This window comes from Marmota marmota, unplaced genomic scaffold, assembly GCF_001458135.2.
Source record: "Marmota marmota marmota unplaced genomic scaffold, marMar, whole genome shotgun sequence".
NCBI classification, from domain to species: domain Eukaryota; kingdom Metazoa; phylum Chordata; class Mammalia; order Rodentia; family Sciuridae; genus Marmota; species Marmota marmota.
Window position 1 is genome coordinate 7,379,595 of NW_025999960.1, and position 12,770 is coordinate 7,392,364.

Below are 12,770 nucleotides of genomic sequence, written 5' to 3' on the forward strand. Positions count from 1 at the left end.
TTTTTTTTTTTTTTTTTTTGTATGCTGAAAAATCACATGTACTGGTCGGTACCACAAATTCAATCAGTGATTTTCAACAGGGTCTGATGAAAATCACTGGATTTGTGTAGCTCATTGAAAGAATGAAAGAAGGTGAAATCACAGTAATTGTATTCTTACTTTCATTTCTAACCTATATGTGTACATAGGTTTTGAGACCTAAAAGATGTTTTTAAACATACTCCATAAAAGAGGTTGAATGCATTCATGTAATATTTAATGTAATATCACTTTTTGAAAGATATGGTCAGATTATGATATTTCATATCACATCATTTTGTAGAATAATTCTATGGTCTCATGTCTCCTTTAGAATAAAAATTAGCGTTCTTATAATACTGCTAATGCCCTCACTGTCTCAGCTGTCTGCTAATCTCCTTTTCAGATATTTTAAAATTTACTTTTAAATTAATAAGTACAAATTATGTATATATATATGTATATATATATACATACATATATGTGTTTGTGTATATAAACATACATATATGGTTGATGAGTAAAAATTATATACATAAATATTTACACACACATATAGAATATGTTCATGCTGTTTTGTTATATATATTGGAGTAGTCAAATCAAGCCATTTAAAATATGCATCACCTTAGATGTTTATAATTTTTAAAAGAACATCTAAAAGTTATTCTTTTAGTAGTTTTCAAACATAGAATATATTACTATTAACTGTAGGGTAATATACTCAAATTCTAAATGTTTTTCAATATCATTGGAAAGACACAATCATTGGGTTGACTTAATGCAAAGCATGTGAAAATAGTAACTATGTTGTATTTGTTGTAAGTGCATACATTTACTTTTAATTAAATTACCATGGAAAGATTGTCTGAAATCTGTTAGGACACAATATTATTAGCAAAAATTTTACAAAATGTAGGACATGATTTATAAAGCAAAATCAACTCCTTTAAACCTTTGTTGTTCATATTGATTGGGAAGTTCAGAATGAATTTAAATGCCTTGAAACTCTGGAAGTGAATGTATTAGTAACTGTGGGTTAATACAAAATGCCTAGTGGTCAAGGCCAAATGCTGCATCTTAACTAACATCGGACGGTAGAGTCCAGGGAAACAGGCAGATACCAGACACAGTGTACCCTTTCTCTGAAGGAGTCCCAAGTCATTGAGCAGGGCTCCATTATGTATTTGTTTGTCCTGCATTGGTATATATATCAGATTAATGGACAAATTTTGAGCATTTCACATAGAAACATCATTCACATAGGTACTTTGAAGCACCTGTTTTATGTTATTTTAATTATACAGATAGAAACTTGTCTATGTGATTATTCTCCCTTCTCTAACCCCATTCCCTAAAAACCTATCCAGTCTGTATTTCTTTATAAAAAACAGGCCAGATCAAGATTTCTCAGTCTTTGCCCCATTGTTATTTTGTACTGGATAATTCTTTTTTCTTGAGGTCTGCCTCATGTCTTGTAGGATTGGGATTGTCACGAGGGGGCAAAATTGTGACGTATGCAGTCGAGGGGAGAAATAAAGGATGTCCACGTACTTCTGCCCCTTTCAATGTTTTATTCACTCAAATTACTCAATACAATTTCACTCTATAGGTTCTTAATCAAGAAAATGACAATTCTTAACACTGGGCACTGCAATAGACATAATCAATTCATAGCAAACAATTCTAGATTAATTAATTCACAGTAAACAATACTAGATTAATTCTAAGCACTGCAAAACACACTTAATCATGACAGGCTAATGACAGACATTCCCTCTGCATGCTAAGTTCAAGAGTTAGATCAAAAGTCTTAAGCCTTAGGCTTTATGTCCAGCAGATGCACACTCACTTAGACTTCAGTGATTAGGTCCGGAACCAAGGCAGGCTTTTTCTGGCGTGGAGTGAACAACCGGTTGAGGAGAGAGTTGAAGGGAGAACTTGGGGCTCTCACCACGGTCCAGACAAGGTGGTAGAGTTTGAGAGTGGTGAGGATCATGCAAAGGATCAGGAACAATGACAGGTGATGGGATGTCAGTCCTCATCAGGCTCTCCAGCTCGAGTGCATCCGTGTTTTGGCTGGCTGAATCCCTATTCATTTGCTCTATTATTTATACTAAATTTTGGGGGGTTTTGACCCCCCTTTCAATCCTTATCAGCTACCACCGGATTTCTCAAAGACATCATTGACCCTGGGGTCAGAAATATCTGGTCTGGTGGTCTCTACCCTGATCTTTTCACCTTTCCCTCTTATCAGGCTAGGACAGCCTGCCAGGCGCTTCACTCTGTTTATCAGGGTCAGAGGAAGTAACTTATTTGAGGCCATACTGGAGGGCTCTGTGGGTGTTGCCTGGTGAAACTGCAGGTTTCAAACTGAGGTTTTAAAATGGAGTTGCTTAGGCTCAGGCCTAATGGCCATCCTCATAAGGATATTTAACAGTATCCCTGTGCTCTGCCATTAGGTTAGATATCTGTGTTATCTACCCCAACCTCTCCAGGTGCGACAATCACAGTGTCTCTAGACCTTGCCAGAGGTAGGGGGTAGGATTGTGTACTTTCGATCTAAAATTTTTTTCTTCTAAAAACATTTACATTCAAAGACTTTCATTGTATTTGTGCTAGAATAATTAATCCCCACACAGTTGTTGGTTGTAATGGGCAGGAATGAATTCCAGATTCTGTTAATGTTATGCTTCTCAGATAGTACTATTATGCAGCGACTAATAGGATATACCTTTGTAGACATGAATAGACATTTTCAAAATATATTTAAAAATACAATTGTGTAGGGTTTTGTATATGTGTCTGAGGATTTGCAGGGTACATTTCCTCTTTTGAGGGACTGTTTTTGTAGAGAACCACAATACATTGGTACTTTGATGATGTGATTTGATCAGGTGAGAAAAATTTTCTTGCTTCTAATTTTCTTTCCTACCTAGATGTCACAAATACACAACAATAATCCTTAACCCTAGTTTTGTTTTTAGCCACCTCAAGGACATGACAGTCCATATTCCTTACTGATATTTCAATGACCCTCAAATAGAGAAGAGCTTTTATAAAATTAGAAATCTCTACTCCCAACTGAAATTTCGATATATCTCCTTACTATGCATTTCTTCTGTCTGCCCCATTAAATATTTTCTGTATTGTTAACAGCTATCCAGATTGAGGAAAACCAAATCAGCATGCATTATTATTTAAGTTTCTATCTCTCCTTTCCATCCTCTCCCCTTCCCTTCATTCACCCCTTTTCTCTTTTTGCTTTTCTGTTTACCCAATCCTATTTATGATTCCCATTCTTAACTGTTCCTATAGGCTTCATTTCCCCCACAGCTCTTTCAGTATTAACAATATCAACCGATGCTTTAAAAGTCCATTATTATTGAGTCCTGGAGGAATGGGGTAGGAGGATACCAAGAATGATAAGATGCAGGTAGTGCCTTTCACATGTTTGTGATTTATTAGAAATACATGATATAGCCACACAAGTCATTTATTGTTAACTAACATTACTTCTAAGCATAAAATAATGTATGATTATATATGCTTATTATAGATATCGAGGAAATATACAAATAGGTAGAAGGATCCCATGGATGCCTTATATTTACCATTTGAAATACAAGTTTTACATTATTAGATTTCCTTATAGGTTTTTCTGTTAATTCACTTATATCCATTGAATAACTATGTTTCAAGGCAGTATATGAGAGCCATAAATGTTGTATGAATAGGATTTACTATACGTTAGCGGAGAGTAATGGCCCACCAGGCTGATCATGTCAGTTCCTCAGGCCTTGGTTTCACAATATTTTAGGGTGTTGTAGGCTTGCTAAATTCCTCAAAGGTGGAGATGATGAGGCAGCAGAACTTGTCAAAGAATGACATAGCAAGGACACTGATTGAAGGTACAAATTATGTTTAGAACATTTCAGCTTTTTCAGTTTGTGTAGAGCAGTTGCTCTCAGGCCTGGTTGCTCATTACTATAATGACCAGGGAAATTTAGAGAAAAGGCATCCCAATGACCAGAACCTCCCGAGACCCATGTGATTAGCATCTTTAAGTCTAGACGTTAGTACTTTTAAAAAGCTCCTCATATGTACTATTTGGCCAGAACTAGGAAGAAGAGTACTGAACTTGAGCCTAGAGAATGAGACAATGAGAAGAGATAGTAAGGGAATCGAGGGTTGCCCTATGGATATAGGGCCGAACTTAGCTATGATCTAATAGGTGACATGGAATAATTTGGTTCTGAGTAGGAAAGTGATAGAGTTAAAGTGGAATTACAGGGGGATTAATTTTGCTGGAGAGATGGAATGAGTTAGAGATAGTGAACTCAGGACCCCCTCCCAGTTGAGGCAGAAGGCAGTAAGGCACCATAATGGTGTGATGGGGAAAAGCAAAGGAGAGGCCTGTGAATGAGGCTGCAAAGAATACTCAGTGTTAGCTGTGGGGCTAAACATGGGGCAAAGGCTTCATGAAGAACCTTGAAAGAACTTTTTTTTTTTAATATGAGATATATGGAATAAAAATGTTTTGATAAAGATGATGAATGTGGTTTTGATGGACTGTGATTGAGATTTGGAAGAGCATTACAGTGAACATCACCACAAGGTGGGACATGGAGGATAGGACTTAGGAGGTGGCTCATGGCTGCCAGTAAAACATATAGAAATTCCTCACATTTATGGATAAAGACATATCATTCTGAGGAACATGTACAGAGAGAAGACTGAGACAGAATCTTTAGGCGTATCTTATTTGTGGAGTTAGAAGGAAGAGGAAGCATTAAAGGAGATTCAGTGTGACCAGTAAGTTGAATTTTTCTTCAAATATGGAACAGGTATAATTACAATAAATATAATTTCATTTTTCTGCTTGGAAAGATTAAATGCTTTATTTATATTTTCCTTCCAAAAGGTGATGGCAGTTTTGGATCAGTTTATCGAGCAGCCTATGAAGGAGAGGAAGTGGCTGTGAAGATTTTCAATAAACATACCTCACTTAGGCTATTAAGACAAGTAAGAAATCCAATAATATTATTATATTAAATCATACATGATTAGTAAGCTGGAACCCTTATTTTTGTGTGAAAATGCAAAATAATGACCACATTGCCCTCAAAAGTTTGAGCTTAATTATGAAATACTACTTTGTCTCTTTGGAGTAAAAATTTTGTCTCTTGTTAAAAGACAAAGAATTTTGAAAATTCCTGTTATTTTGATACTTACGTAGGATGTACAATGTTTTGGGGAAAACTCACCCTCCCTATTTTGTTTTGGAAACTTGATACTCAAAATATGCACCACATACCAGCAAACAGGCATTCCCCAGAGACTGTTAGAAATACAGAATCTTGGGATCTATAAGGGGCATATTTTAGTCCTTGGTATTCAGCAGTAGTCAGACTTCCAGCTGCTTCTGTCTGCTTTTGGACCTGAAGCCTGGCAAACTCCTGTCATCAGGTTCTGTTTTCTGCAGAGTATTTATCTTTCATTTTTCTGGTCCACAGAGATAATTGATTTTTCTTTTTAGTAAGCATGGCATCTGTGTGTCCAGGGGAGAAAGGAGTAGTTTAAAGCAAGAGTTCACATTGATAATTTGACTAGAGGTCAGAAATTTTAAACTGAAACTCTAATTGATAAACTTTCACTTTTCTTGATTTATCAACTTTAGAAAGAACCTATTGACTGTTTATTATAAAAAATGGGGAAAACAGCACACTAATCCTGTTTCCCAATTATTCTCCCTGTTCCCATCCCAGATTTTTAAATTAAAATTTGAAATTGGTCATATTATTTTTCATAAAAGTAACAATTATAACTTGGAATAATTTACAGAACTTTTATTTTTTAGTATACCAGCTCCAGAGCATGTACTGGTTCTATTATGTAAGATGAGAAAAATTATTGTTCGTCTTTTTTCTATAGTTTGATTCTAAAAGCAAAATAATTAAGTATTTTTATAGTTTTTTTTTTTTTTTTTGGTACAGGGGATTTAACCCAGAGGGGCTTTACCACTGAGCTACATCCCAGTCCTTTATTTAAATTTAAATTTTTAAAATTTTGAGACAAGGTCTCACTAAGTTTCTGGGGGCCTTGCTAATTTGCTGAGGGTGGCCTGAAGTTGGGAGTCCTGTCTCCATCCTGTCTCAGCCTCTTGACCCCCTGGTATTTCAGGCCTGTCCACACCCATCCACAGTTGATTTTTTTTTTTATTTGCATAGAACCAAAGCATTTCTATTCTTAGACAAGGAAATGTAATCTCTAACATTTTTTTTTTTTGCTACAGATAAAGAATATTCCAAATGTTAAAGTAAAATAGATTCTTTATTGTTATGTGTTCATCATCAACTGATATAAATAGGACCTTGTTTTAACTTGGGTCACATTTATATCCTAATTTCTCTAAGATGTAGCTTTTTGAGTTTTCTGGAATTTCTAGTTAACTTTATTTTTAAACATATTGAGAAATCTTTTCCATCATTCTTTTGAGTTTCTGCATTCCTAATTGTATACTTTCTATAATGGACTCTATTTTGTTCTTGAGGAAATTCCTAAGTCAGCCTGTGACTTCTTATTCAATAGGAGGGAAGGATTTTCAGGTGCTTGAACAGTGATTAATCTGTGATTTATATTTCTCATCTTCCTTGGTTTTTCCAGTATTTCTTGGACTCCAGGGTCCTCTCTTGATCAAATTGTCTTTACTTCTTGTGAGAGATTATCTTCAAGTAATTTTTTTTTTCAAAAAGAGTGTTTTGGAGATAAGACAACCATCTTGATTTTGATTTCATATTTGATGGATATGCTATCACACTTAATTTTTGTAAATCTTGGTTTGAAATGATTTTTCTTTTTTTGTACTCCCTGTTGCTAATAAGTAGTCTGATATCAATCAATAACTTGTTTCCCATATAGGCTACCTTTAATTTGAAAACTAAAATTTTGATCTTTTGGATTTCTCTTGTCCTTGATATTCTGAAACATCAGAAATATGTGTTTTTTCCTGGGTCATTTTTTAAAAATATTTATTTTTTAGTTGTAGTTGGACACAATACTTTTGTTTTATTTGTTTATTTTTATGTGGTGCTGAGGATGGAACTCAGGGCCTCACGCGTGCTAGGTGAGTGCTCTACCACTGAGCCACAACACCAGCCCTCCTGGGTCATTTTTTTTTTTTATCTACCTCATGAAAATTCACTTCTATGAATTCTTTGGTATTATTTATTATTTTCCCCCTCATTTATTAATAACTGAATAAGTTTTATTGAGTAACTACTACATACCAGGCTAGACAGCATGACAGTGGACACACATTGGTAAGTTAAACCAGTCAAATGTCTGCTTTCCAGAGTTTGACCTAGTTATTTGTCATCCATTATTTCTAATCTTTTATCTTGAACTATATATTAGATGATGAGCCCCTGGGTCTCTTAAATTTCTTCTCAAAATTTTATTTATAAGTTGAGTAAATTACTTAAGTATCTCTTACAGATTTTTACTTTATTAGAATTGCCTCACCTATAATTTAGCTTTCTACTAAATTATCTTTTGATAATCATATTTTTAACTTCCAGCAATTCCACACAGCCCCCCGCCCCACTTTGGTGACTCCTTTGGAGACTTTTTTTTTAATGAGATAGCCTGAAGAATTTCTCTTAATATCAATTAGATTTTAAATTTTTCTACTTGTACTGTTTGCCATTTTCTTCTTTGAGGTCACTTGTTCTGCGGGTTCTTCTTGATCTTGTGCTTTCCTATTGTTGGCTTTATAAATTAGGTATTTGCGGGTGATTTTTCATAATATCTAAAAATAAAAGATTGCATTGGTAACTAAAGGTCTATGTTGATTATTAACTGGAAATGGTATTCTTTGCATTTTTGTAGGCCTGTATGCTCAAGTTACTGCTCCCTGTATAGGAAGAGAGACCACCAGCTCTTGTTAACTGGTGGGCTTTGTCATGGAACGTTCCTTAGGCTGCAGGGCAAGGATCCTGCAGGCCTGCTGAGGTCACAATAACTGCCAAAGGAAAGATGGTTTTTCTTTGAGCCTCTTTCTTTCTAGCTTAGTGCTAGAGTATTTTCTCTTCTTAATCTGTTGGAGAGTTCTAGATACTTCCTGCTTTGTCCTGTATCTCTTCCAATACTCAAAAGCATGCTATAACAAGTTTCATCAGGTAATCAGATGAATTACCTTTCCATCTTAAAAAACGAGAATCACAGGGGTGCTCATTATCAGGTTGATTGAACCCAGTTAAATCGGGCCCATTTCCTTCATAATTCCTTCAACCTCTGTGGCATGGTTTTATTCTCACAGGATGATTCTCTCATTGTGGTAAACTGGTTCTAGGATTCACTGTTACATATCACAATCACAGAAGAAAAGAGCTTTCCTCTTTTGAAGTCTTGTATTTCAAAGAAACCAAAAGTGCTACATAGTAGCCCGTTAAGTAAAATTTGGCCAAGTTGCTGTCCTTTCTTAAGGAGCACTTGGGTTCAGGGCAGCACTGTGTGCTGATTAGGTGAGATCTGTGTTCCTGAGCCCCATCACAATGGAAGTGAAGATTGTATTATGTAGAATAGTCCCACTTTTATTTTCCTCCTAAGGCTACAGAATTGGAGTCAGTTTCCTCTCTAGTCTGTGGATGGCATGAATGAAGGTGGAATTCATCAGCAAACATCAAAGTACTCTAAGGAGGAAAGAAAGGGGAATGCGCAGCCCACAGTGTTCACTCCAGAACTTTTAATTTTGGATGCTGGGAGGATTCATTCCCTTTTTGTCTTGTCTTTTAAAAATATTTTTGGTACCAGTTATTGAACCCAGGGCATCTTTATCAGTGAGCCACATCCCCAGACCCTTTTTAATTTTGAGACAGGGTCTTGCTAAGTTATTTAGAGCCTCACTAAGTTGCTGAGGCTGGCATTAATTGTGATCTTCTTGCCTTAGCCTCCCAAGCTGCTGGGATTATAGGTGTGTGCCACCATTCCAATTTATTCCCTTTTTTCTGAATCTTTCTGATAGTAGGGATGAGGGAGAGAGAGCTAGTGAGAGAGGGATAGAATTCAATGCTAGTTCTGCCACTTTTATCAGAAGTCAACTGTATTTGGAATTCATTCATCTTCCCTTTTTTTTCCTTGAGTTATTAAAACAGTATTTGTAACTCTTGCAAAATTTAAAAATATATAGTTATAATACTTTAGTTATTCTAAATAATGGAAAAAAATCTCATGTCTGTGCAAAATATCCTGGAAAATTTTTGATTTTTAGTAACAAAAGTCACAGTCTAGTTCTACAAATATTGTGAAATCTTTTGTATGTTAACACTGGTCTGTGAAACAAATCTGGCACAATCCAATCCATAGGTAATTAGTTATATAGATTGATTTTTCAGTGTTGGTCATTAGTCTTCAATTTATGTTTCAAATTTTATGAAACATGTTTGGGGAGTCATGAATCAAACACTAAAAATGTGCATATCATATATAGGCAGTTAGGTGAACCAGGAAGTGGTAGAAGAAATAGAAAAATCAGAGCATGCATAATGTGCTTCTTTGAAAAGGAAAGAAAGAGAAAACCACTTTGGTGTTCCATGCTGCAATTTGAGGGTCCTTCTACCAGTAGTCATGAGTTGGGGAAGAACTATTATACTCTCACTTCTTTCTCTTCATAATCAGTGAGTTGCTTTCTTAGCACAGAAAATTTGGATCAGCCTTCTCTCTGTGCCTATGAAAGTAGACAGATCTAACTAGACTTGTTCTCATCAGTTTTAACCAGCTGAGCTAAAGGGACGTGGGGAAAATGATTTTTATTTACTAAGCAGATATGATTGCAGTTTGAAGTTCTGTGCTGGGAAAATCCCCTCCCAGAGTATTCAGCCTTTCTTCTTTAGCTTGCAGAATTTTCCCCACTTCAGTTTCCTGATGAATGCAGTTGGCACTCTGCATTTTTGAAGCTGGTGATTAAGAAGCAGAGCTTCTGCAGCAATCACAGTTTCAAACATGAATCAACGTAACATCACATAAGTTGTAAATTTCAACTAAATTACAGTTTCAGAATAAAATAGAATATATACAACGTCAAGTGCATGTAGAATTCCAAAATGATGCCACCATAAAAGTAACTGTAGCCTCACATAATGTGGTCTATAAGAAGGATAAATTTCTAGAAAAGGATACATTTCAACTAAGTTATAGTTTCAGAGTAAAAAGGATATAAATAATACGGTGAACATGGAATTCAAACACCATGATCTCATTAAGGAGACTGGAAAGACTCACATGATGTGGTCTCGAGAAACAATTGCATCTTAAGGGAGACCTCTAGTCAAATTGCAGTGATATCTCTGCTTCTCATGGCAGCTGGGGATTGCTTTCCTAAACGTGCTTTCCTAACTTTTCCCTTTCCAAGGCAGGGCACTTGAGGAAGTGCTACTAATTGAGCTAAAATCTGAGCAGCAAGAATCCTAAGCCATGTGAAAAGTGCAAGGATTTCTAGGTAGAGGTGTTGGCAAAGGCAAAGATCCTGTGGCTGGAAGGACATATACTGGGGATTGTTGCTAATGTTTCTGAAGGGTGGTGAATGAAGAGGAGGCAGAAAGGGGCTGGGGGCTGGGAGGGGGGTTAGGGCCAGTTCAAGCCAGGTCATGAGGCAATGGAAGGAAATAGGATTTTAATATAAGATTAGTGGGAAGTCGTTAGGAGGGGAGATACCATACATATCATATATTTCTGTGAACTTAGGTATTATCCTTGTAAAATATTTGTTTGCTCCTTGTGGCTTCCTTCCTTCCTTTCTTTTTTAAAAAAATTTGTTCTAATTAGTTATATATGACAGTAGAATGCACTTTAACACATCATACATAAATGGAGCCTAACTTCTCATTCTTCTGGTTGTACATGATGCAGAATCCCACCAGTCATGTCGTCCGTCATATATGCACATAGGGTAAAAATGTCCATAAACTTTTATAGTCATTAAATAAGAGATTATAGACAGGTTTTGTCCTATATGCTAGTTGTAATTGATCAGCAGTGACTGATCAGAATCCTGAGTTGAGAGTTTCTGTGACTGACAAGGATTGAGTAGTTAAGATTGATGGGACCTGTTGGTATGACCTCATGTGTATAATACCTTCCTTTAAGTGTTCTGGTAAGAGCAGAGCAAAAGGTAAAATAAAACTTAAGAATTTAATTCAAACAATAGTTTCAAAACAAGTTATTTCTTATTAAGAATGATGAAAAAATATATAAAAGGTCAAATAAGAGATGAAAAACTTTTGCTATAATCTAAGCACCTAGAGAAAAGCATGGTCCCAGAGCTGATGCACTTCAGGAAGGAAGGAGATATTTGAGTAAGAGCTGATGCCGTGTTACTCATCTCTGATTCTGGGCTTTTGCAGGAGCTGGTAGTGCTTTGCCACCTCCACCACCCCAGCTTGATATCTTTGCTGGCAGCTGGGATTCGTCCTCGGATGTTGGTGATGGAGCTAGCCTCCAAGGGTTCCTTGGATCGCCTGCTTCAGCAGGACACAGCCAGCCTCACCAGGACCCTCCAGCACAGAATCGCACTGCATGTGGCTGATGGCTTGAGGTAACTAGATCATGCATGCAGGCATGACCCTGAACTCACTCAAGCTCTGAGAATAGCACTTCCGGGTAACATCATGCCCCACTAACATTTTGCAAGCAATTTTGATTTGTGTTGTGTTCTGCATGACCATCTCAGAGGCACACCTGGCCTTGTGGCTGGATGCTAGACAGAGGCAGCACAGAAGAATGGAAAAAATCATTGTCTCTGGAGAAAAAGAACTGAGATAAGTCACTGTTCCACACACTTAGTAACTGTGATTTTATCTTTCTGATTCCCATATATTTCTTAATAGTCTGTAAACCTTGACTAATACTTAATGCTTAAGCTTATGAGGACTTTTGCAATAACTGAAGACTTTTCAAATTAAACTCTTGGTGTCTTCTTCCTTGGTTACCCATCTCAGACACCCAGTAGTTTTACTTTAATTCCTTCCTTCTCTGCAGTCTCACACCAGATCCTGTAAATCTTTTCAGCTCTGCTACTAAAATATATCTTCATGCATTTCCTTCTCGCACATTCTCGCACTCTCACCTGAGCCTCAGCTGTCTTCATCTCTTGTTGCCTACCTGGCTCTCTGCTCACCTTGGCCCATTAAACAGCCAGCTCTTTGCACTGCTGCCAGAGTGGTTTTTCTGACAGAGAATCAGATTAGGTCTTTTCCTGCTGTTAACCCTCTCCTACCTCACTTCTTGGTTCCTATGCTCAGCCTCCCTGAGGCTTCCTGAATATTCCAGATGCTTTGTTCCTGCTGTTTTTTGCAGCTAGGAATGTCTGATTCCCAGATGTGTACTTGGCGAGCTGCTCATTTCATTCAGAATTCTCCCCAGAGAGGATGTCTCTAATGATCCTATGTCTCTGGAATATATACCACTTATCGCTACTGGATCTATTTATTTATTTATTTATTTGGTACTAAGGATTGAACCCAGGGGTACTTACCCACTGAACCACATCCCCAGGTTTTTGAATTTTTATTTTGAGACAGGGTCTCGCTAAAGTGCTTAGGGCCTCACTAAATTGCTAAGGCTGGCTTTGAATTCAAGATCCTCTAGCCTCAGCCTCCTGAGCTGTTGGGATCACAGGAATCTGACACTGTGCCCAATTTTCACTTTTAAAATCTTTGTCATGAGAATCTAAGTGCCATGACAGTGGGTACTTT

The 12,770-nt window shown here is 36.8% G+C and overlaps 1 protein-coding gene across 2 annotated transcripts in view; it reads left to right on the forward strand.

The window, feature by feature from the left end:
• The window catches only part of Lrrk2 (leucine rich repeat kinase 2), a 127,686-nt gene that overhangs the window by 88,540 nt on the left and 26,376 nt on the right, over nucleotides 1–12,770 (forward strand). For both annotated transcript variants that reach the window (XM_048802542.1, XM_015493229.2), the window contains exons 39-40: nucleotides 4,943–5,043; nucleotides 11,421–11,611. In XM_048802542.1, the coding sequence (XP_048658499.1) occupies nucleotides 4,943–5,043; nucleotides 11,421–11,611 (292 nt within the window). The remainder of the gene's footprint in view (nucleotides 1–4,942; nucleotides 5,044–11,420; nucleotides 11,612–12,770) is intronic.